Consider the following 27,168-nt stretch of genomic DNA (forward strand, 5'->3'; position numbering starts at 1 on the left):
GGGGAGCTTAGGAAATATCACAATAGAAATTCAAATATAACTTTTCAAAACTGAAATGATGATGATTCAGTGCAATCTGATCCTCCTCATTTTCATGTTACTTCTTATCCCTACATGTATTCAACAAATACTCAACAAATTTAATGGTTACCCACTAGATGCTAAACAACTCCCTTCCAACCAGCTGCCCAATCCTGAAACCTGGGAGATCATCCTAGACCCATCCCTCATCCCCTACATCCAATCAACATTAATTTTTCATAATATTTCTTGTCACTTATGTCCACCCAATCACATCCATCTCTACTGCCTTAGTTCAGGCCACAAGTATTTGTGCCCTGGATTCCAACAACAGTTTCTTGGGATGGTGCTGCCTCTGGTTGCTCTTTCCCCTTCTATCTGTCCTTCACAGGGCTCCAGAGGTTATTGGAACAGACTGGTTCCAAATCGGGAAAGGAGTACATCAAGGCTGTATTTTGTCACCCTGTTCATTTTACTTATATGCAGAGTACATCACGTGAAATCTTGGGCTGGAGAGGCACAAGCTGGAATCAAGATTGCTGTGAGAAATATCAATAACCTCAGATATGCAGATGACACCACCCTGATGGCAGAAAGTGAAGAGGAACTAAAAAGCCTCTTGATGAAAGTGAAAGAGGAGAGTGAAAAAGTTGGCTTGAAGCTCAACATTCAGAAAACTAAGATCATGGCATCTGGTCCCATCACTTCATGGGAAATAGATGGGGAAACACTGGAAAGAGTGACAGACTTCATTTTTCTGGGCTCCAAAATCACTGCAGGTGACTGCAGCCATGAAATTAAAAGATGCGCGCTCCTTGGAAGAAAAGTTATGACCAACCTAGATAGGATATTAAAAAGCAGAGAAAGACATTACTTTGCCAACAAAAGTTCATCTAGTCAAGGCTATGGTTTTCCCAGTAGTCATGTATGGATGTGAGAGTTGGACTATAAAGAAAACTGAGCACCAAAGAATTGATGCTTTTGAACTATGGTGTTGGAGAAGACTCTTGAGAATCCTTTGGATAGCAAGGAGATCAAACCAGTCCATCCTAAAGGAAATCAGTCCTGAATATTAAGTGGAAGGACTGATGCTGAACCTGAAGCTCCAATACTTTGGCCACCTGATGCAAAGAACTGATTCATTTGAAAAGACCCTGATGCTGGGAAAGATGGAAGGTGGGAGAAGGGGACGACAGAGGATGAGATGGTTGGATGGCATCACCGACTCAATGGACATGAGTTTGAGTAGGCTCCAGGAGTTGGTGATGGGCAAGGAAGCCTGGCATGCTGCAGTCCATGGAGTCGCAAAGAGTCAGACACAATCGAGCAACTGAACTGAACTGAAAGGTTATTTCTTTCTTTTTTAAAATTTTATTTATTTCTTTTCTGCTGCCCTGGGTCTTCACTGCTTTGTGCAGGTTTTCTCTGGTGGTTCTTTCTCTGGTTCTTGTGGTGTGTGGGCCTCTCATTGCGATGACTTCTCCTGTTGCGGTTCATGGGCCCTAGAGTGCACAGGCTTCAGGACTAGTTGTACCATTCAGGCTTAGTTGCTCCATGGCATGTGGAATTTTCTCAAACCAGGGATCTAACACTGTCCCCTGCGTTGGCAGGCAGATTCTTACCCACTGCACCATCATAGAAGTCCCCAGAGTTTCTTTCTAAAACACAGTTCTGATTATGTTTCTTCCCTGCTTAAAAGCCTTCCAAGAGTCCCTATAGTCTTCAGACAAATACAGATTCCTGGGGAGGAACAAAGTTTGATGTTATGTTTTGATTTGAATCTGTCATCCTTTATTTTAAGCAGTCTGCAAGGAGGAAGCTAGACCCAAAATGTATATAACTTTATAATTAACAAGAAAATCTATTCAGTAGGTATATTAGCAGGTTATTCATCAAAAATCTGGTGGGTTTGCTATTGTATAGAACATGGAACTCTGCTCAGTGTTATGTGCCAGCCTGGATGGGAGGTGGGTTTGGGGGAGAATGGATACATGTATAGGTATATGAATGGATGAGTCCCTTCACTGTTCACCTGAAACTGTCACAACATTGTTAACTGGCTATATCCCAATACAAAATGTTTTTGGTGTTAAAAAATAAAATTAAGAAAAAATTTTTTTAAATATTGTGGGTTCATTTACAGCTTAAGTGAAAAAATTCAATTTCATATATTATATCCATCAAATAGGTTAAAAAACGATTGCAAAGGCCTATAACATGTTTTATCAGCTTTGAAGTCATCATTTGCTTTGTGGTTAAAAGAATCATTCCTGTGAGATTTAACTAAAACTTTGTCATTAAAAAAAATGAGGGTACTCTTTATTACTTTCAGTAGTTGATAACAAGTGATAAAAGTTATCATAAATTGAAATATGATCTTGGCTCCACCTAGACAGTCTCCCCTGGTTTATGATGCTCTTCTGTGAACATAACAGATTTTCTTATTTTCTCCTATTTTATTGAGGAGGAAAATAACTAGCACAGGGTAATTCAAATTTTCAACTTGTTTCAACAATATTATTCATTCCCAAGCCTTCAATGCAGATATGATTGAATCAGATACGATCAATATTTTATTTTAATTTTAACCAAAACTGAATTAAAATGGACAAATGACTTTTATTTCCATACTCTTTAGCTGGGCACACAATGCTTTGGCCATAGCTTGCCAGAGAGATGTCTTACTGTGCCTTCCCTTGAAGTCTGAGTTCTGACCATATGGAACTATTACTGGCAGTTTCCTGGAAACACCATGCCATTTAAGCTTTTGAGCCCTTCCTCCCTGTACCAATCTTGCCCAAGTCTTTAAAAAAAAAAAAATACTGATACCAATAGACAACTGGGTTAAAAATTCATTGAAGAGTAAACAAAAAATAATTTACAAGTAGATGGACTTTGGGGCTTCTCTGGAAGACCAGTGGGAGGGAAAAAAATTCATCTAAAACATTTTATTCTACTTTTTGATTTGTATCAATTGCCCTTATTAGACTATAACTTTCTTAGAAACAGAAACCATGTCATTTTTCTCCCCAGAGCCTAGCTAAATGTCCAATACAAATTTTTATTAACTGCAGAATAAATGAATTAGTTAAAAAAATGACTGGATGAACCATATCTTTCCCAAACATTCCTTTTACATGCTAAAAACATCCAGAATAACAATACAAGCTGGACTGAAAGTCCATGAAGTAGGTGTCCAAGTCTGCAAAGAACTTGAAGAGAGTGATGGAGGGCTGACAGATTACCCAAAGAGGTTGACAGTAGACATAAGCAGTAAATGTAAAGAAGGTACATAGTGTAAGACTTGAAGGACAAAGGCGTTTTGCAAGTACAAAGATGAAAACACAGGGGAAACCAACTGAATGGCAATACTGCCTCCCAGTGGCCCTTGGGATAAAAACCTGTATATCAAAGCACTTCCACAAAATATCTTTCTCTCTTTGAGTGGTTCTGGGCTATGAGCTTGCGCCAGGCACCTCTTAGTTTATCTCATTTAACCCTCACAACAACCCCTTGTAGACAAATAGCTTGAAGCTTAGGAGTTAATCTCACAGACTAGGAGCCAGGATGTCTGCTTCTCTCACTTACTAGCTTTGTGACTGGGACAAATTAGATCTCAGCATATGTCTCCACCCTAATGGCAGAAAGCAAAGAGGGACTAAAGAGGCTCTTGATGAAAGTGAAAGAGGAGAGTGAAAAAGCTGGCTTAAAACTCAACATTCAGAAAACTAAGATCACGGCATTTGGTATATCACTTCATGCAAATAGATGGGGACACAATGGAAACAGTGACAGACTTCATTTTCTTGGGCTCCAAAATCACTGCAGGTGGTGATTGCAGCCATGAAATTAAAAGACACTTGCTCCTTGGAAGAAAAGCTACGACAAACCTGGTCAGCATATTAAAAAGCAGAGATATCACTTGCCAACAAAGGTCCATCTAGTCAAAGCTATGGTTTTTCCAGTAGTCATGCATGGATGTGAGAGTTGGACCATAAAGAAGGCTGAGCACCAAAGAACTGATGCTTTCAAACTGGTGCTGGAGAAGACTCTTGAGAGTCCCTTGGACTGCAAGGAGATCAAACCAGTCAATTCTAAAGGAAATCAGTCCTGAACATTCATTGGAAGGACTGATGCTGAAGCTCCAATACTTTGGCCACCTGATGGCAAGAGCCTACTCGTTGGAAAAGACCCTGATGCTGGGGAAGATTGAAGGTAGGAGAAGCAGATGACAGAGGATGAGATGATAGGATGGCATCACTGATTCAATGGACATGAGTTTGAGCAAACTCTGGGAGATGGTGAAGGACAGGGAAGCCTGCCGTGCTGAAGTTCATGGGGCCATGAAGAATCGGACGCAACTGAGTGACTGAACAACAACAAATAGGTCTCCATCTGTAAAACAGGGATATGGTTAGTACCGATCACATATGTCCTTGACAGCATAGCAAATGCTATACAAATGTTAGCTATTATTATGTCCTCTTGCCTAATGAGAAAAACTAATGTTAAATAAATCAAGCATACAATAGGAACTCAATAAATAAACTTCCTTTGCTTTGCCCCCTTATGTCTTAGCTCCTTGCAGTGTGCCCTCTTTAATGGTCCTGAAATTCAAATGGAGGACTCCCAAATAGCTAAAAGAAATTAGTTCCTAAAGGCAGCAATAAGGAATTTCCAGTAAAGAAACACCAAAACCTCCATTAAAAAGCCTAAGGGTATGCAGCTCTGGAAAAGAGAACTCTTAATGTTGCTCTCTTTTTTGTTCTTTTTTTAATTTTTGACTTTTGACTGCATCAGGTCTTAATTGTGGGAAGCTCAGTTAGTTCCCCAACAAATTTCTGTATCCCCTGCATTCAAAGCATGGAGTCTTAAGCTCTGCACCACCAGGGAAGTCCCTCTATTGGCACTCTTGCTACTGTTATTAGAGTGAAGACATTCCCAGAAATGAAATTTACTCTACCCAAAACAGGTTGTCTGGGGATTGTGAAAATCAGCTAACATTGTGCAGAACATCACACTTCTAGAAATACTCAAATAAATATGATCTGTCTAGAGACTATTTTTCACCATGTTGCCTACAAAAGATGAGGGACCATGATCACTTTCAAAAATTAAAGTTCATGAAAATGATAGCTTTCAAGCAATAATACTGATGTAACTATCAGACTACCCACCCCGACCCACATTTGTAGTGAGATGTATCTTTACCTGGTAAGACTGATTGGCAAATCTGCACATCACTAGTAAACAGGCTCCTTTCATACTTATAAAACTCTCCATGATTCTGCAAGCTTCCTTGGATTCAGATTTTAGTACTCCTGGATGCTCTATATGAGAGACCAAATATAGAAAGAAATAATGACCAGACCATATACAAAAACAGAACTCTGATCCACAATCTGCCCAAAATATACCCAGGAAACCAACTCCCTTATCTATAATAAACAGCCCAGAAAGCCAGCTTGCTTTAGGTCAGACTTGGAGGAAGTGAGACTGCAGTCTGGAGTAATAGTCCAGGAAGCTAAATAACCCACATAATAATCCATCCAAGATAGTCAAGACTTGATTAAAAACTGACAGCTTCCCTAATTTTTGCCCCCACTTTCAATTTAGAACCAACAAGAGAAAGCCAAATATGCGCACCTAACCAATCACACAGGATGTCCCAATGTGTGTTAGCCCACTTATACCTGCCCAATGCAAAGGCCTTGATTTAGGATATACCTGAAACCTTCTCTCTTGTCCCTATTAAAGCTTTCCCATTCCTCTGCCTACATTTAAGTCTGTCAAAATACAAGTGAGGGTGGCTGACTCCCTTTCTGTATAAAACAAGTTCTTGAATAAATAGATCCCACTTTTCTCATTTGGTTGGTCATTTATTTCCATATATTGGACCTAGAAATTCTATGAAGAACTAATTTCAAAACCTTCTTTAATTGCCTAAATGTGTTGTCTCTAAAACAGTTATAAAGTTAGCAGAGAACATCTCTTTTACTTCATCTTGATAATCTAAGTCTATATGCATTCTTGCCTTGAGAACCCCATGAATAGTATGAAAAGGCAAAAAGATGTAACACTGAAAGATGAACTCCCCAGGTTGGTAGGTGCCCAATACGATACTGGAGAAGAGTGGAGAAATAGCTCCAGAGGAATGAAGAGGCTGAGCCAAAGCAGAAATAACACCTAGTTGAAGATGTGTCTGGATATGAAAGTAATTCCGATGCTGTAAAGAACAAAATTGCATAGGAACCTGGAATGTTATGTCCATGAATCAAGGTAAACTGGAAGTGGTCAAACAGGAGATGGCAAGCACAAACATTGACATTATAGGAATCAGTGAACTAAAATGGACAGTAATGGGTGATGTAATTTAGATGACCATTATATCTACTACTGTGGGCAAGAATCCCTTAGAAGAAATGGAGTAGCCATCATGGTCAACAAAAGAGTATGAAATGCAGTACTTGGGTTCAGTCTCAAAAATGATAGAGTGATCTTGGGTGGCTTCCAAGGCAAACCATTCAATATTATAGTAATCTAAGTCTATGCCCCAAACACTAATGCAGAAGAAGCTCAAGTTGAACAGTTCTATGAAGACCTACAAGACTTTCTAGAACTAACACCAAAAAAAGATGTCCTTTTCATCAAAGGTGAATGGAATGCAAAAGTAGGGAGTCAAGAGATAACTGCAGTAACAGGCAAGTTTGGCCTCGGAGTACAAAATGAAGCAGGGCAAAGGCTAATAGAGTTTTGCCAAGAGAATGCACTGGTCATAGCAAACACCCTCTTCCAACAACACAAGAAACAACTCTACACATGGACATCACCAGATGGTCAATACCAAAATCAGATTGATTATACTTTTGCAGTCGAAAATGTAGAAGCTCTACAGAGTCAGCAAAAATAAAACCAGGAGCTGATTGTGGCTCAGATCATGAACTCCTTACTGCCAAATTCAAACTTAAATTCAAGAAAGTAGGGAAAACCACTAGGCCATTCAGGTATGACCTAAATCAAATCTCTTATGATTTTACAGTAGAAGTGACAAATAGATTCAAGGGATTAGATCTGATAGACAGAGTGCCTGAAGAAGTATGGACAGAGGTTTGTAACACTGCACAGCAGGCAGTGATCAAAACCATTCCTAAGAAAAGGAAACGCAAAAAGGCAAAATGGTTGTCTGAGGAGGACTTACAAATAGCTGAGAAAAGAGAAGTAAATGGCAAAGGAGAAAAGGAAAGATATACCCATCTGAATGCAGAGTTTCAAAGAATAGCAAGAAGAGAAGAAAGTTTTCCTAAGTGAACAATGCAAAGAAATAAAGAAAAACAATAGAATGGGAAGGACTAGCGATGTCTTTAAGAAAATTAGAGATACCAAGGGAACATTTCATGCAAAGACTGGCACAATAGAGGACAGAAAAGATATGGACCTAATAGAAGCAGAAGATATTAAGAAGAGGTGGCAAAAACACACAGAAGAACTATATAAAAAAAGATCTCAATGAGCCAGATAACCATGATGCTGTGATCACTCACCTAGAGCCAGACATGCTTGAATGCAAAGTCAAGTGGGCCTTAGGAAGCATCACTTAAAACAAAGTTAGTGGAAGTGATGGAATTCCATCTGAGCTATTTCAAATCCTAAAAGATGATGCTGTTAAAGTGCTGCACTCAATATGCCAACAAATTTGGAAAACTCAGCAATGGCCACAGGACTGGAAAAGGTCAGTTTTCATCCCAACCCCAAAGAAGGGCAATGCCAAAGAATGTTCAAACTACCACACAACTGCACTCATTTCACATGCTAGCGAAGTAATGCTCAAATTCTCCAAGCTAAGCTTCAACAGTATATGAATGAACCCAGAATACCAAGATGTTCAAGCTGGATTTAGAAAAGACATAGGAACCAGAGATCAAATTGCCAACATGCACTGGATCATAGAAAAAGCAAGACAATGCCAGAAAAAAATATACTTCTGCTTTATTGACTACGCTAAAGCCTTTGACTGTGTGGATCACAACAAACTGTGGAAAATTCTTAAAGAGATGGGAATACCAGACCACCTTACCTGCTCCCGAGAAACCTGCATACAGGTCAAGAAGCAACAGTTACAACCTGACATGAAACAATGGACTGGTTCCATATTGGGAAAGGAGTACGTCAAGGGTGTATACTGTCACCCTGCTTATTTAACTTATATGCAGAGTACATCAAGCAAAATGCCAGGCTGGATGAAGCACAAGCTGGAATCAAGATTGCCGGGAGAAACATCAATAACCTCAGATAGGTAGATGACACCGTCCTTATGGCAGAAAGCGAAGAGGAACTAAAGAGCCTCTTGATGAAGGTGAAAGAAAAGAAAGAAAAAGTTGGCTTAAAACTCAACATTCAGAAAACTAGGATCATGGCATCCAGTCCCATCACTTCATAGCAAATAGATGGAACAATGGAAACAGTGACAGACTTCATTTTCTTGGGCTCCAAAATCACTGTAGATGGTGAAAGCAGTCATGAAATTAAAAGACACTGCTCTTTGGAAGAAAAGCTATGACAAACCTAGTCACCGTATTTAAAAGCAGAGACATTACTTTGCCAACAAAGGTCCATCTAGTCAAAGCTATGGTTTTTCCAGTAGTCATGTATGGATGTGAGAGTTGGACCATAAAGAAGGCTGAGCACCAAAGAATTGATGCTTTTGAATTGTAGTGTTGGGAGAAGAGTCTTCAGAATCCCTTGGACTGCAAGGAGATCAAACCAGTCAACCCCAAAGGAAATCAACCCTGAATTCATTGGAAGGACTGATGCTGAAGCTGAAGCTCCAATACTTGGGCCACCTGATGGCAAGAGCTGACTCATTGGAAAAGACCCTGATGTTGGGAAAGATTGAAGGCAAGAGAAGGGGACGACAGAGGATGACATGGCTGGATGGCATCATCGACTAAACGGACATGAGCTTGAGCAAGCTCTAGGAGATGGTGAAGGACAGGGAAGCTTGGCAGTGCTGCAATCCATTGGGTCGCAAAGAGTCCGACACGACTGAGAGACTGAACAACAACCATATGCTTCTGGGCTCATCTTTCCGTAGTAAATCGTCCAGGAATGGGCGTGGTCTTCTTCGTCCCACCTGTGCAGGGAAACTAGCAAAGAAGTAAATGGGCAGGGACCACAGGAGCACCTACCTCAACCAGAAAGTGAACGGGAAAGTCGCTCAGTCGAGTCCGACTCTTTAAGACCCCATAGACTATAGCCTGCCAGACGCCTCTGTCCATGGAATTCTCCAGGCCAGAAAACCAGAGTGGGTAGTCAATTACCTTCTCCAGGGCATCTTCCCAACCCAGGTATGGAAACCAGGTCTCCCTCATTGCAGGTGGATTCTTTACAGTCTGAGCCACCAGGGAAGCCCAAGAATAATGGAGTTGGTAGCCTATCCCTTCTCCAGCGGATCTTCCCGATCCAGGAATCGAACCTGCGTTCTCCCCTTGCAGGCGGATTCTTTATCAGCTGAGCCACCATGGAAGCTCAGTCGGTCAGAAGCAGTCTCGCCCAGGCCAGCCTCCAAATAGGAACTACAATTCCCAGCGGCCCCTTCGGAGGGCGCCACGATGCGCCTGCGCAGTGGCGCAGGCTCGCCCTGTGTGGTTCCCGCCAATTCTTGCGGTAGTCCTCTCAGTGTTGAATTCTGCGTTCCATGGAGGCGTTTGATCCTGCCGAGCTGCCCGAGCTGCTTAAGCTTTATTACCGAAGGCTCTTTCCCTACGGCCAATACTATCGCTGGCTCAACTATGGCGGAGGTGATGGAGGCAGGGGAGAGGGGTGGTAGTGTGTCTGCAAAGGCGTGTGAGGAGGTTTGGGGAGGGTACCTTGGAATGACAATATGAAGTGCCTCCTGTGCGCCAGGCGTTGTGCTGGGCGCCTTCGTCTCTTATCTCCAGCCCTCTCCGTCACCTCTGAGGGGTAAATGGGCCGAGAGAGGATGTAATGACCAGCCTACGCCGCACACGGAAAGGTATAGCCGCTACCACTACCACTACGTGTTAGTGTGTGCTAAGTCGCTCGGTCATGTCGATTTTTTGCGACCCTGTAAACTAGCTCACCAGCTCCTCAGTCCATGAGATTTTTCCGGCTCAAATGGTCGAACTCACTTTCCGTTTGGTGTTTACCTGCAACCGCGGGGCGGGAGGGGAGTGGAGGGGGGGGTTGGTACAGGGTTCATAGCATGAAGCTGCGAAGTCGTGATCTGCTCAGGGACGGGGGGGCATCTTCTAAAAGAGGAGAGGTACTTAACTCTTCCCTCTTGAATTTATTAGTGCCCACCAAGGAAAGAGGGGTGGTATTACATATTGAAAATATTTCTGCATCTTTATCTTCATCTTTGTAAACCCCTTCAAATTAGGAACTAGCTCTTGTCTTTTTTTTTTTAACATGTAGCATAGTGTTGAGCACAGAGGACTCACTAAAAATATCTTCTCATTGGTTAATGTTTTAATGCTCTGAGCTGGATAAAGTACCAAATTAAGGTGTACATTTATTTTGCAGTGGTAAAGAATTACTTTCAGCATCGTGAATTTTCATTCACATTGAAAGATGATATTTACATTCGCTACCAATCCTTCAACAACCAAAGTGATCTGGAAAAGGAGATGCAGAAAATGAATCCATACAAGATTGATATTGGCGCAGTATATTCCCACAGAGTAAGAAATCATTTTTTTATGTAGTTTGTTGTTTTTTAAACCAAGAAAGGGTTGGTGCCCCTAGCATTTTGAGATAAATTTGTAGTGTTTATTTTATTTGAAGAGCCACACTTTAACCATTTTTGTAAGGAAGTTGTAAAGGTAAAAAAAATTTTTTTTAATGTCCTTTGATACTTTACTGACTGGAAATCATTTAGAAATGGATTGGCTATAATTCACTCTAGGACAAAAATACTTTAAGCCAGTATCTGGCTAAAAGACTAAATGAGGGACTTTCCTGGTGGTACAGTGGATGCAGGGGACATGGGTTCAATCCTTGGTCCAGAAAGATCCCACATGCCATGGAGCAACTAAGCATGTGTGCCACAACTAATGAGCCTGTGCTCTAGATCCTAAGAGCTGCAACCGAAGCCCAGGTGCCCTAGAGCCCATGCACCTCAACAGGAGAAACCACTCCAATGAGAACCCCATGTACCGAAACTAGAGAAAGCCCATGTAGCAACGAAGAGCCAGCACAATCAAATAGATTAAAAAACATTTTTTAAAGACGAAATGAAGAAGTCAGCATGGTTGAACACAGAGGACATTGGAGAGAATCATTCTTGATTCCTCTCTCACACCTATATCTGTTTCGCTAGGTAATCTCTTTAACTCTACCATAATAATATCTACTAACCACTGCTATTAGTGCTACTATCATCATCATCACCTCTTATCTGAATTATTGTAAAAACTTCCTAACACTTTGCTCCTGTAGACTCTAGACTGTATTCTCAACACGGCAGCCAAAAGGAACCTTTTAAAACAAGTAAGATCATCATGATTCATCTGCTCAAAACCATTCTCCAGTGGCTTCTAATTTTACGCAGAGTAAGAACCACTCTCTCCCTCACTCACTCCATTCCTGTCACACTGACCTGTGCTCAATCAATTTCCACTGCCTAGAACCCATTTCCCGAAGTATCTTTTTGGTTCATTTTTCTCACCTTCAAGTCCTTACTCAAAGAGGCCTGCAGCCTGCCCTTCCTCCTACCCTGTCCCCTCACTGATGCATTCTAAGTGCCTAGAATACTGCCAGGCAGAGAGAGTACATCATAAGTATCTGTTGAATGAATCAACATAATTGCCCAAAATTGCCCTTCTTCCTCTCCTTAAAAATACACACAGGTAGGAAAAAGATACACATAGAATAACAGCTTTTGTATGGAGCTTTTTTTTCATGTTGTATAACTTGTTTTTCATATCATTCTTCATTATTCTTTTTTAAAAAAGAGAACTTAGATAATTTGGCCTAGGTTACACAATTTCTAAATGAGGGAGATAGGACTTGAATCCAGGTTTTCGGACTCTAAATTCCAAAGGAAAGAGAGGAGGTAAGAAAAGGCAGGCAGGGAAAACACTTTGGAGCAGGTTTCTCCTCTTTTAGGGATAGAGATTAAAACTGAAGTCTCTGTAGACGAGCCAAGGTGTCACTCTAACTCCTCTCTAGCACAGAAGGGGGAAAAGGTGTCATTTCTTAAATTGGGCCCAGACAGGCATCTATACATCATCTTTGTGTGTTTTTATTGGTTATATGTGCACGTAGCTTACAAAATCAACTACTATTAATTAGGCTTTTTTTTTTTTTTTGGTTTCTTACTTTTGCCTCTATTTTCTGTTCCCAAGAGGCAACCTCTTTTTTTTTTTTTCGGCTGTGCTGGGTCTTAACTAAGGCCCAAGGAACCTTCCGTCTTCATTGCAGCATATGGAATCTTTAGTTGTGGCATGTGGGATCTAGTTCCCTGACCACGGATTGAATCCCAGGGCCCCTGTATTGGAAGTGCAGAGTCTTAGCCACTGTACCACCAGGGAAGTCTCTCTTCCTATTTTTGTTTTCATTTTCTCTGCTTTCTGGGGAATTTCCTCAGAGGTTTTCATTTCTGCTATTATGTTTTCATTTCCAAGAACATTTTTTTTCTAACATATCCTGTACTCTTTTCATTGATATATCTGGTCTTGCTGAAGATATCAATGACAGTTTTTTACATTTTCTTCTGTTACACAGGCTGTTTTATCATACAGTTACATTTTTTTCTGTTTTTCCACTTTTATCAGAGGTTTTCCTTATATATCTGTTAATTTCTTGCTTGTTGCTTATATTTAAGAATAGAGTACCAAAGAGCTGATTGGAAGCTCTGGCTGAGATCTGGGCCATTTTATTGTGGGAGGCTCTGGTGTCAGTTTCTCTAGGTCTTTGCTTGAATGAAAACTCCAGTTGATCACTGATCTGTTCCTAGAGCCTAATAACAATGCCTGACACACCTGGTCAGTCTTCAGAGAGGAATTTTCCTGTCTCCTGCCTGGGGTGGCAGTGGAAAGGTACAGAGGAGAGAACTAGGTCTCAACATTCCACAAGTAAATGTCTAATTAATCCCCTGAATATCTGTACAGTACAACCTTTTTTCAGCTGTGCCTACTCTCCCCTTCTCAGTCCAGGGACCCTCTGTTTTATGCTCTCCAGGTAATGATTCAGGTGTCTTTGCCAGGGAAATGGAAGCACAGTCAGCTAGCTCCACACAGTAGGTTTAGCACTAACTGCTTCGTAAATAGATTTATAATCAGTCCTCCTGTTTTTAATCTCAGCTCCAGAGATACCTGTTGTCACCTTTTCCTAAGACTTGGAGATTCTGAGATGTAAACTGGGTTTCTTCTTGTTCTTCTTTACTGAGAGCTGAAGATTCAGCTTTTTGAATCTCCTTATAAAAATTGTGGTGGTATTGTCTCCTCTCTGGTTCTCTTTTTAAAAAGACTTATACCTGTCTTTAAAAAGAAAAAATTATTTTTGTGCAGGTTTAGAGGAAGCCAAATAAGTATTTGCATTCAGTCTACCTTCTTTACCAGATAGTCCATAGCCTCAAAAGAAATTCCTTAGAGCTTGAGCCAGTCTGACTTGGGAGATCTTTTTGAATTATTGAAAAATTTTAAACACATTTTTGTTACTTATATGACCAATAACAACTAAAGGTCCTTAAAATATCTTGCAGTAGGCTACTAATTATTTGTATGGACCTTTCCTGATCAGAAACCTAAAAATGCTTCATTATGATTTCTACTGATCAACAAATGTTTATTATACAATGTCTTATGTCAATTATATCTCAATAGGATTATCAGAAAACATACTTATGGTAAAACATTGACCAAACCTTGTTTTTAGTAGATGGAAGTTACACTGGCATCACTTCTGGCTGTATAGGATCAAATCAGTGAGCTTCTTTTCTGTGTCAGTCACTGACAGACTTGGCATTATATGGTTTCTTTCCTTCTCTTTGGCCCCTTTTTCTTTATAGGTAGGAAATAAGCATATCTGACAGTGTGGCAGCTCTTATAGAAACTGATTGATATTTTGTCCCTTTAGCCCAATCAACACAATACAGTGAAGCTGGGAGCTTTCCAGGCTCAGGAAAAAGAACTGGTGTTTGACATTGACATGACAGACTATGACGATGTGAGGAGATGTTGCAGGTGAGTTCCGCATGCTTTGCTAGTAGGGTGGGTGATATCACTGACAGTGAGTAATGATCATTCTGCCCCAGTTCTGCAGACATATGTTCCAAGTGCTGGACCCTTATGACGATGGCCATACATATCATCGACCGAGCACTGAAAGGCAAGTATTAGCAGTATCTAAATGGGGTCACGTGCAAGAATCTTTTTTTCTTCTGAATATTAATCTGTCTACACCATTTTATAATCAATTCTCATAAATTTCTGACATGTTTCTTTGAAATATATGATGGGAAAATAAAAGATTAAAGTTGTAGTTAAAACTTTGATAAACCTATTGATCAAATCATGTAATTTTTTTCCCAGTTCAGTCATGTGTTGAGCAATTCTTGCATGCCAGTTACTGTCCTAAGTGAGGGAACTATGAAAGATAACAATTCTTACCTCAAGTAAGTTATGCAGTCTAAGGAGGAAACAAGAAAATTAAGGATTACATATGTGTTAATATGCACAGGGTGCTATGGGGATATAGAACAGCAGGAGTGCATACAGGAATGGGAAGATATTAGATCAGAAAAGGCTTCCTGGAAGAGGTGATGGTAAGGATGAGAATGATAATGACTAACTTATATAAGAGGCTTATTATGTACCAGGCACTATTTCAAACACTTTAAATGTGTTACCTCTTTTAATATTCTTAGCGAGGGTCTTTAGAGAGAAATGGCAGTTGGTCAGGGAGAGAAATGGAAGTACTGGGGCATGAAGAAATTCTTAGCAGAGTGACCAGGATAAGTAAAGAACTGAAAGCAAGAGCTCAGGGAGCATGGGAAACTACAAATAATGTACAGTTGACTCTTGAACAACATGGGTTTGAACAGCACAATTCTACTTATACAGATTTTTTTCAATAGTAAATACTGCAATACTATATGCTTCATAGTTGGTTAAATCTGCAGATGTGGAACCACAAATATAGAGGAACTGCTGATGCAGAGGAACTCGTCCTTTTATATATATATATATGTGTGTGTGTGTGTGTGTATATACATACACATATTTATTTGTTGGCCGGACTGGGTCTTCATCACTAGACATGGGCTTTCTCTAGTTGACAAGGAGGGCTATTCTTCGTTATAGTGTGCAGGCTTTTCTTATGGCAGAGTATAGGCTCAGTAGTTGTGGCACACAGGCTTAGTTGCCCCACGACATGTGGAATTTTCCCTGACCAAGGATCAAACTTGTGTGCCCTGCATTGGCAGGCAGATTCTTAACCACTGGGCCACCCAGGAAGTTCAAGGAACTGTTTCTATGGAGGGCCAACCATAAGTTTTATGTGGATTTTCTAGTGGGAGGGTCGGCATCCCACTTTGTTCAAGGGTCAACTGCAGTATAGTTAAGATGAGTACATGTGGATAAGAGGTAAAAAAAAAATCAAGCTAGAGAAATATGCAAGAACCAGAAATTTACAAATTTATTTTAAAACTGATGATTTCTTCCCTCCTCAGAGGACTTTGGATTTAAACATCGTCTCTGGGTATATTCTGGAAGGAGAGGTGTTCATTGTTGGGTCTGTGATGAATCAGTTAGAAAACTGTCCTCTGCAGTACGTTCTGGGATAGTTGAATATTTGAGTCTGGTAAAGGTAAGGTCTTCTTAATGATAGTTTACATTTCTTTGTTAGCTAGACATCACCCAGCCTTGTATGTTTAGTAACAAAAGCAAACTATCTTTTAAGCATTCATATTTCAGAGTAAATGATTTTACCAGTAGATCAGTTAAAATCATAGTAGTTACATTTTTTAAGATATCTCATATTTTGCTGTATGTGGCAAAAGGAAGTTTAGTTTACTTTTCTGGTCCAAGTATGTCAAGTAAAGTTAACCAAGATTTATACTTTGACAGAATTTAATCAATATCTTTAGAACACATTAAAGAAAATTTTGATTCTTACATGAAGTTTTGTTTTGTTTTTAATGGTTTGTTTTTCAGGGTGGTCAAGATGTTAAAAAGAAAGTTCACCTAAGTGAAAAAATTCACCCTTTTGTCAGGTCTGTTGGGGAAGACTCCATGAAGTTTAAGTTGTGTCTGATTTACCTGCATGTGCTTTTAGAATTACTTTATCAATTTTCTGCACCAGGGTAGCATTTTACAACAATAATAGCCAGAATTAGTTAATTGTCTGTTTTGTACATTCCAGTATTCTTGATAGGTGTTTCACAAATGTTCTTACTGGTCTTCACAACAACCGCATAACATACATGATGGTTATCTCCACTTATAGATGAGAGAAGTGAGATCTGGAGAGATTGTATAATTTGTTTGGCTTTATGCAAGTAATTATTAAAATCAGGATATATGTCCTTGTCTGCTTGATTCCAAAGACCGTACCCTTAATTCACTACTTCTCTAGGATAATGGAAAGAGCGTTGCATTAGAAGTAAGAACCCCTATTCTGCCACTTTAATATGGCCTTGATAAGATATTAGAGACTCTGTCTCTTCTCAGTGTGGGGAGAACAGTGTCTACTCCATCTATCTCAGAGTTGTGGCAGAGATTAAATGAAACAGTGGAAGGGCCCTGGCAGTCCAGTGGTTAAGACTCTGCCTCCACTGCAGGGGCCATGGGTTCAGTCCCTGACTGGGGAACTAAGATCCTGCATGCTGCATGCTGTTCAGCCAAAAAAACAATAATAATAAAATAAAAGCTAGTAACCTAACGTACAAATATATATGCATAAAACAGTAGATGCAAAGTCTATTTTCAAACTGCAAAGCACTTTGTAAGTGTTGAGATGCTAAAGCAAGCAATTCAGAATAGAAACTGTAGATTGTATCCCACATCCTACTACTGATGTATTATTACATTGTCCTGACTTGGTTGCTTTCTGCCCTTGTTACATGTCTATGATGCTATGAACCTTCTAAATTGTGGGATTTAAGAAGTAAACATTTCTTGAATATCTAGTCTAAGCCAAGTACTTTGCTAGGTTCTTTCCCCTTAGAGTGTTTCATTTAACTCTCATAACCCTGTGAAGAGGTATAATTCCCATTTTTATCTAGTTAAGTTCTAGAAATTCAGTGAAAATAAGTACTAGCCTCCCTAGTAAACAAAAGCCATGTGCCATATATGTCGCTAATAGTGTTGGGACTTTGTTATTATTGTTCCTACAGAAAATCTATAAACATAATTAAAAAATACTTTGAACAATATGCCTTAGTTGATCAAGATATTCTTGAGAATAAAGAAAGCTGGGATAAAATTTTAGCCCTTGTTCCTGAAAATATCCTTTCCCAAGACCATTTCTATGTGAGCTACTTGTACTGACCTGTGATATTATAAATTTGTTCTACCTGCATGTTCTCATGTACTTACATAGTTTTAATCTTTTTTACACAAAACATCTCCTATATTTCTGCATTTTTTTTTAAAAAATCTCTAGTCTGGAATACAATAAGAAGCGAGGCTGTTTTGTAAATAAATTTCCTCATTTTGGAAGCTGATCCTCCTAAAATTAGTGACTACTTAACGGATACAAAATCATCATCAAAATATATACAGATCACGGACCAGTTTTACCTTAAACCTTAAAGCTATTTTGGCATTCTTTCTGTCGTACCTAATACAATTAACAGGGGAATTTTTCTAAGGTTTTGTGTTTAATATTTGTATTTTAGAAAACAATAATTACTTTCTATGTAATCTTTAGATATCCTTGTGGTAATACACATTGAAAATAAGTTGTTCATTGATATACCCTAAATGAGTGTGTTCCTTAATGATCCATCACCAATGCGTGATGAACTTCAACAAGGCTTCCAAAGGCATAGCAATTCACTTCAGCGTTGGGAGAATTTGAAGAACACCATCAACAAATATCAGGTATATTCCATTGAAATCTGTATTACAAATACAATAATGCAATTCTTAATTAAATTATCATTTTTTCGCTTACTAAGTTAAAGATGGTTGAAGATCATTTTTTCACCACCTTAAAGAAATCTTCAAAAGTTCCTACTGATCCTCATGCTGGACTAACATCTGTTTTTAGAAAAACAACAAAAATGACAAATGTGGACCCTGGCTTGAGTGGGAGATCATGCTCCAGTATTGTTTTCCACGACTGGATATCAATGTTAGCAAAGGAATCAATCATTTACTGAAGAGCCCTTTTAGTGTTCATCCTAAAACAGGTACTATGTAAAAAAAAATTAAGAACAACAAAAGAAAAATCAAAGTTATTTTTTGTTATAGAAAGCATGTCACTGAGTGTGAATGTCTGAAATAGTAAAGCTTGAAGAATTGTTCTGTCAGCTAGTATCTGAATTAACTTATTTTTCCATTGTCAGTTAGTAGGTATTCAATGAGTTTCCACTATGTAAATAATTTTCAGTTGGGTTTCTAAGGTTCAGCGTTAGAAGCAGAGTTGGAGAGGAACTTAAAAATCATAGAACAACAGCACATATTGTTCAGATGAGAAAATAGTGGCTCGAGAGGTTAAAGTGATTGTCCACAGTCTTAAAACAAATTTTGGGGAATTCCCTGGTGTGATCCAGGGAGGTTAGGACTTGGCACTTTCACTAACGGGGACCAGGTTCTATTGCCATTCGGGGAACTAAGATCCCACAAGCCTCGTAGTGTGGCCAAAAATAAAAAAATTATGTCAGAACTGATAACAGAGTTCAGTTTTTAAGACTCAAAGTTCCATGCTTTTTAGAAATAGAATCACAGATGTAGAGGACAGACTTCTGGTTACCAAGGTGGAAGCAGGGGGTGGCATGAATTGGGAGACTGGGATTGACATATATACTCTACTATGTAAATAAATAATGGGAACCGACTGTAGAGCTCAGGAACCTGTACCAGTTATCTGTGGTAACTTAAATGCGAAGGCAATCTTAAAGGGGGGAGCGGTATATGTAATGTATACATAGAACTAGTTCCTTTTGCTGTACAGCAGAAATTGACAACACTGTAAGGCAACTGTACTCCATTCCATGCTCTTTCCACTATGCTGCCTCCCTCAGGTCTTTTTCAATAGATTTAGCTTTCTTCTTTCACTCTTCTGGATAAGATTTGATGGACTAAAACTGACTTTACAATAAGTATGATAGTAGATACAGTGGCATAAACTTTGCTCCATCCAACTAGAGGACACAATTAGAAGTATCTAGTTATCCTTTTTAGTGTCAACAATTCAACTCTGCCACTTGCTGTGGGAAGTTAAGCAAACGACCCTTGGTTTTAACATCTGTACAATGGAGATACCTCAGTGGTTTATGGTGAAGATCTAAAAGGTTAAATGTTTAGAAAAGTGTCACATATTCAGTACTCCCACATTACCTAGTTTTCTTTAATAGTCTACAATGACTCTGTAGTATATACATTTATATAGCCCCTTTTCAAATGTGCCAGTTATGTGTTTTTAGTTTATTTTGGTAATAAGCTTAATGTTTCTTAATGTTTCTCTTAATATTCTAAAGCTTCAGTGAGTATTCCCCTTATTTAATATTCAAGATTTGAGTAACTAATTACATTCACTCGTAAGTATACATTTTTATTATATCTTTTTCCCATTAAATGGCTATAGTCTTTTCACTCTGCCTTCTACCGGTAACTCTCAATTTCCTTAATTATTTTGTTAGTCACCTGCCATTCTTTAAATTCATTATCTCATTTTTCAGATATGAATTTTATGTCATGTCCCAGTTGTGGATTTTGTAAAAGGGTAATATGTCATTTATATTATTTCCATAGATGCTCAACACATAGGTGTCTGTTTTGATTTCAGCAAATTAAAGTAATGAAGTAAACTACTTCCATCTATTTTGTGTTCCATCTTCAGGACTCACTAAATTTGAGATTGTTCCATACTTACATATTGGAGGATATAGGGAAGAGAAAAACAGAAATCAAAATGGATATAAGAGCAACTAGGTAATAGCTCAACAGTCTTTCACATCTATTTTTTGGTGTTTTTAGAGAAATAAAAGGCACTAATGTGAAAGTACTTTTTTTTAAGACCCAATTTTATTGTGTTTATGTATTTTTTGAAACTTCTTGGCCACATGGCATGTGGGATCTTAGTTCCCTAATCAGGAAGAGAATCATACCCCCTGCATCAGAAGTGTGGAGTCTTAACCATTGGACCTCCAGGGAAGTCCCGAAAGTACTTTTATATTTCTAAATAAATATTCTTAACAGATTAGTGTAACCCTCTTTCTAAGCCTTAAAGTTTTAGCCAAAAATAACTCATAGGACACAGCCTATAATTATTTGTATTGTACAATATTCACCTTATAATTTTTTGTTTTTCACAGGTCGCATTTCTGTGCCTATTGACTTACAGAAAGTGGATCAGTTTGATCCATTTACTGTTCCAACCATAAGGTATGTTCCAGATCACTGATCACTCCTTTTTTGTTTGTGACTGTTGTAAATGTGAAGTAAATTGGATTAGATCCCTTCTGGAGAGGCAGCTTCTCTGAGGCTGTATGATGGTGCCCTTCCAGAAGAGCATTTCCTCGTAAGTTCTACAGAACACAAATTTTTCAGCTACTATTATGCAAAAAAAAAAGTTCAAATAAGTTTGAGAAGTGTTGACTTAAGCAAAATTTCCTAGTCTTTAATATGGTAACATGCATGGAAAACTCCAGAAAGAGAGTATGATGTTTAGAATATCCCAAATTCATTTGGCCACATTTTTTTCACAGAAAATCTTGTGAGATTCATGTGCTTTCATACACTGGGTAATATTGACCAAGAATCAACTTTTAAATTATCTTCTATTATTTGTAGTTCCATTTGCCATGAGTTGGATGTTATTTCTACTAAAGAAGAAAAAGAGAATGGAGCTGAATCTGATATTAAACACAGAACCAGAGGTAGTTAGTATATTGAAGTCTTACTTTAACATAATCTTTTTATATTGACGTCTTTCTGTGACTCAGTAATTAATTTGCCTTGGATTCAGACCAGAATGGATCATTGTTTATCCTGAAACCAGCTCAGTAGGAAATAATATGATCACAGTGTTTCTCTCCTTCATCAGTTGCCCAAATGGTGCTGTTGAATCCAATGTGAGTCTACAAATACTTACAAAGTAACATTTAATGCCAGGATCTATACTGAAAGATTAAATTGTCAATTGATTTTGACAATTGTTTGAATCTCACAGTCTTAGATTCAGTAACTGTTTACTTAACAACTACCATGTATGCAGTATTTCGTTTTCTATTTTTGTATCCAGATGAGTGTTATGTTAAATATATGTCTAAACTGTAACTGAATTGTATATCCAATAATTTGAAAGAGATGGGAATATAAAACGGCCTGTTCAGTTCAGTTCAGTTGCTCAGTCGTGTCCAACTCTTTGCAACCCCATGAATTGCAGCACGCCAGGCCTCCCTGTTCATCACCATCTCCCTGAGTTAGTGAAAGTCAAATCTTATACCAATACCCAAGAGACACTATAGCAATAGTTCAACACTACTTTCTATGATGAAAATGTCATGCACTGTCCAAATGGTGATCACTAGCCTTTATACATGACTTTTGAGAACTTGAAATGTGAGAAACTGAATTTTTAGCTTCATTTAATTTAAATAGCCCCATGTGACTCGTGACTACTGTAATGGGCAGAACAGATCTCTGATTGATCTTTTTAGTCAAATGTTGCTACCTTGCGTTCAGAATCCAAGCTCAAATGTCACTTCATATATTTCAGCTCTAACATAAACAAGGTACATTCCTCCATCAATATTTATAGAATGATTACAAGCATTCTGTTTAAAGTAATGGACAAAAGTCTCTAACAAATAAACTGGAAAATAATAAACTGAAAAAAAAAAGAACTCAGGGAAAATAAACAATGCAAGGAACAGAGGAAACCTTTTTTAAAAAAACTGATCTCCTCAGAGATTAAGAGAAGACAGTGTATCCATGAAGCAAGACCAGAATGCTATGGGAAAAAAAACATTCAGAATAAGAAAGAGGTCTTAGAAATCAAAAACATAATCGTTAGAATAAAACTTTCACTGAAAGGGCTGGAAAAGAAAAGAGGAGACTTCCTAGAAAGTAGTAAAAAAAAAAAAAAGACAAGTTAGTTATGTTTTTTAAGGAGGAAAAAGATAAAGAAAATTAAAGACTGATTCAGGAGGTCTAATATCTGACAGAAAAAGAACAAATAAAATAGGGAGGGAAAAAATTGCCAAAATTATATATGAAAACATCCCAGAAATGAGCCCTTTGTTAAAAGGGCTCAGCATAATGAGAATGATATGCCTACACCAAGGCACATCATTTTGAAATTTAACAGAATTAAGAGAAGATCTTAAGAGCTTTCAGACCCCTTCCTACAGTCCCTCCCCACAAAAAAGCCATGGACCTAGGAAGAATGGCCTTAAATTTCTAAGTAAAAATGGAAGTATTCATTTTTAGAAGTAAGTGCTAGAAAAGAAAAAAGTAGTTGCCATTCAAGAAGATGGAAAGGTTAGCAGGGAGCTGCTATTTTTTTCCACAAAAACCTGTTAATACTATTTTACTTTTTTTTTTTAGTAAATTACTTTTAACACAACTTTTTAAATTTAATAATAAAAAATAATAAATTTAATAGTATCTCTTTGTGGACATCTTTTTACTTTATTCAGAGGTTTTAAGAAAGCAAGTTTTGGCTCCCTATAAGGAGAAGCTTTATAATAAATATCTGTTCAGAAATAAACTGCTCTTTCAAGTATTCATAAAGGCTATTAGCCATGAGTAAGTCAGGGATGCTTTAGATGAGGTGGGAGCCTGGCATAGGTGATATATAAGTTCCATATTATTTCTTTGATTTCTATGATTCTAAACTTTTGTCCATTTTCATATTAGTACCATTTGTTCCTTCCTTTCTACCTCCCAAATACTGGTATGTTCTCTACCTTCCTCACTGACTATCTAATTAAATCTTTTTTCTAAGACCCAATTCATAGCTACCTCAGTCAACTGTGATTGGTCAGTTCTTTGGACACAAAATTATCCGTATGCCTGTTTGGCCTTTAATTATATGTTGTCTTCTGTTACTACATAGAGGAGTTGTTTTTCCAATTCTTTTGAAAGCTTCTTGAAGGAATTCCCTGATGGTCCAGTGGTTAGGATTCCATACCTCCACTGCAAGGAGCCCAGGTTCCATCCCTGGTCAGGGAACTAAGATCCTGCAAGCCTCACAGAGTGGCCCAAATAAATAAATATATATTTTAAAACATAAAAATTTCTTGAGATGAAGTGGTATGTATGGATTATACTTTTTTATAATTTAGCATAGTACTCAATATATAATTATGGCATGTGGGATCTTAGTTCCCTGACCAGGGATGGAACCCTACCCTGCAGTGGAAGCATGGGGTCTTAACCACTGGACTGCCAGAGAAGTCCCTGGTTCCTTTTCTTTTCTTTTTTTCCTTTAAATTCTTTTTAGTAAACTATTATGAGTATTCTTAATTCCATGCAGATAAAATCCAAATCTCATCTTGATCTCAATTAGATTTTTTCCCTTCCTTTGGGTATTAATTATTGATTGTATAATTAAATGGATGATTATGATTCTGTATTCAAAGTTTTATGTACATTTTTAAGACTTTATAAATCAAAGAATACCTGTACTTAATGCATGTGACTATAAACTTCTGATTGTTTCTAGAAGGTATGGCCCCCACTTCACATGTTCAGTGTTTTGATCTGTTGGTAAAACTATTTATTATTGAAGCCACAATTTCCAAAGAAAGGAGTGTTTGGTGGGACTTAATACATAGCAGTAGATGATGTTGGTCTAATACCAGAAAGCCTGACTACTAGAGTAGTTATATACATATGGTTTGGATGTTTTAGAGCAGCACTGTCTATAATATATTAGCCATATGTGGCCTTAGGCATTTGAAATGTGGCTAGTATAACTAAAGAACAGGGTTTTGTTTTCTTAATTTTAATTAATTTAAGCTTAAAAACTGATAACTGATTCAATTATTGGAAAACTTTTAAGCATGTTAGAAAAATTAGTTATATGAGCTTGCTTTTTTACCTACATATACTATAATTTAAATCTAGATCAAGTATTTCCAAGGATAATACAGTATCTGTTAATAAATTGTTATACTTTAAGTACAAAATACTAGACTTGAAAGACTTAATATGAAAGAATGTAAAATATTTCAATCTTTAATGGCAACCCACTCCAGTATTCTTGCCTAGAAAATCCCATGGATGGAGGAGCCTGGTAGGCTACAGTCCACAGGGTCGCAAAAGTCGGACACAACTGAGCAACTTCACTCACTTTTTATCATATGTTGAAATATTTTAGATATAATGGGTTAAATAAAATATACTATTAAAATTAATTTCACCTTTTTAATGTGGCTACTAGAGTGTTTTAAATTATACATTTCTCATTATTTTCTATTGGACAGTACCATTCTATAGAATTTTTACAAGAGACTAAAAGTTATACTTTATGTTATTCTTGCTGCCAAAATGCTAATTATAACTCATGGTCTTCATAATTTAGATTATAAGAAGACCAGTCTAGCTCCTTTTGTAAAAATTTTTGAGCAGTTTCTTGAAAACCTGGATAAATCCCGAAAAGGAGAACTTCTCAAGAAGAGTGGTAAGATTCTACACCTTTCCCTTATAGCTATTTTGATCTTAGTATGGGCAGTTTAAAACATCTAACAAGTGAACAATTTTAAGAGCTCTAATCTTTGCCCTCTCAAGAAAAGTTACTAGTTTATCTTACTATCTTTAGTGTTTTGAAAACCGAGGTCCCTTAATTCAATTCAGCACATACTCATATAACACTTTCTATATGTCAGGTTCTATGAGAAAAATAAAAATGAATTATACAAGGATGAATTCCACACCATGGCTCCCTGCCCTTAGGGAGTACTAACTGATACCAAAAAAAGTATAAAATGCTAAAAAAGCGATAGAGGTCTCGTCTGACTGAGAGAACCTGGGAAGATTTTATATGAAAAGAATGGCATTTAACTCTACTCAGTGAACTACTGTATGAATTCTAGTCCCCAGTGCCATTATATCATGCCTTGAGGTATGAGTAGGAATTCCACAGAGATTTGATGAGATAAACATACAAGAGTGGAGAAAGGAGACAGGTTGTTCATTCTCAAAGGAACAGCAGAAACAAAGGCATAGAGCAGGAAAACATCGAGTCACTCTAGAGGCCATCAAGTAGCATAGCTTATTTGGAAAAAGATGCAGGAAGTGATGAGATAGAAATTCAAAGAAGCCACAGTGTAGATTGCCTTTAATTTCAGACTTGGGAATTTGAGTTTAATTCACATGAACAGGGAAGCAATTAAAGCTTTTGGAGGAAGGGAGTGTCATGATTTTTAGTTGTATCTAAAAAGATAAATCTACTAGCAGTATATGGGGAGAAACAGGGAATAGAATGAGCTGTTAGTATTAGGACAACAGAGCTGGAGATCTCCAAAAAGTGCAAATACTAGAGCCACCATTGAAACTTGGTAATGATTTTTGGGGGAAGCTGAAAGATCTAAGTGTCACAGAAGCCAAGCAAGAGGAAAGTTTCAACGAGCTTATCGAGTTCTTTGACTAGGAGACACTCAAACATATGTCTAAAGCAAAAGGAAAAAAATCAGTAGTGAGTATTATTCAAGAGATTGATGAATACCATAGAAAATTCGCAATGTTATAGAAATGCAAGCCCCTTTTCCACTTCATTTTTTAATAAAATGTGTGATGATTAAATAGCAGTGCCTAAGATAACGCTCTACTCATAGCAGACACTCAAATACGCGCTTGTTGAATGAACAGTGATGACTCTGAACTTGGAAAGCCTCATTGAAGCTGCCATTCCAATGGGGCATATTAAGTCCTTTGTATTCTCGTTCTGTACTAACTCAGCCTATAATGTGGGCTTCAGCAAATGTGAAAGCAAATCTTTATGCATGATGTGAATTTAATGGAAACATTAAGCAAATCAGAATGTGAAATAAATGAGCTTTGTTTTCCTTTACTATCCTTGATAAAAGTATATCCTGTTTTAGATTTACAAAAAGACTTCTGAAGACAACAGCTCCTTTTATATGAATATGGATTATCGTCTACCATCAACCAAGAATCAAATACTTCAAGAGCCATTTAATAAATGTAGCAGAACTGTGTATGTGTCTTAATGCTCAAAGCTAAATTTCCTTTTCTTGAGAAACAATTATGTTGAAAAGATTCGGGAAACCACCAAAGGAGAATGTTCAGATTCCTGAAAGGAGCAATAATGGGAGGATATAAGTGAATGCAGATTAATCTGTAAAATTTAATATTATAATTCTAAGATTACTTATACAGGTACTAACTTCTAGTAGTTGCCATATATAGAAGTGAGTAGTAATATGACCAAGCCTTTAATGTCAGCGCACCAGATTCAACCTCCATATTTCTAGGTGTATGAGGGTTTTGTTCTTAAGTTCTTAATTAACACTTAAGTTAATTATACCTGGAGTGTATATTCAGTAACTTCCTCATTTTGTTCACTGATATTTTTATTGGTCAGGCCACACCCCACTCCCTGTCTTTTAAAAAATCATTTTAAAATGGGCATCTAAACCTACTATAACTTTACTTCAAAAGATATGACTTAATACTGTTACAATATTAGAGCCTAGTATTTTTTACAAGTGTTGGCAATTGTAGCTCCTAACTTCTTCCCTCAGAGAATAATTTTCTAAGCAATTTAGAAAAAATAAACCACTTCACCAGCATAAAACTTTTGGTACTTGTCAAAACACTTGGACTTTGTATATCTCCAGACACTTAAATTTAATTTTAAAGGTTTCATTTCTTCCATATTTGATTTCATATGATAGATTCTGAAATGTCAGATTACTTTTGCCTGATTTTATAGCCAGTCTAAAAACAAAACAGTCATTCTGGTTTACATTGTCTTTTGAGAAACATT

General features: G+C 37.7%; 1 protein-coding gene across 1 annotated transcript; it reads left to right on the forward strand.

Moving 5' to 3' along the window:
• The first annotated feature begins 9,704 nt into the window (after positions 1–9,704).
• On the forward strand, positions 9,705–26,377 carry PRIM1 (DNA primase subunit 1). Its single transcript, XM_052641099.1, has 13 exons — positions 9,705–9,818; positions 10,564–10,721; positions 14,119–14,225; positions 14,297–14,370; positions 15,713–15,849; positions 16,197–16,255; positions 17,378–17,487; positions 17,995–18,086; positions 18,256–18,397; positions 20,525–20,594; positions 21,003–21,088; positions 24,742–24,840; positions 26,261–26,377. The coding sequence occupies exons 1-13, from the start codon at positions 9,716–9,718 to the stop codon at positions 26,278–26,280; spliced, it is 1,257 nt and encodes a 418-aa protein (XP_052497059.1). The 5' UTR covers positions 9,705–9,715; the 3' UTR covers positions 26,281–26,377.
• The last annotated feature ends 791 nt before the right edge of the window (positions 26,378–27,168 follow it).

The sequence above is a fragment of the Budorcas taxicolor genome, chromosome 5 (assembly GCF_023091745.1).
Source record: "Budorcas taxicolor isolate Tak-1 chromosome 5, Takin1.1, whole genome shotgun sequence".
In the NCBI taxonomy this organism is placed as follows: domain Eukaryota; kingdom Metazoa; phylum Chordata; class Mammalia; order Artiodactyla; family Bovidae; genus Budorcas; species Budorcas taxicolor.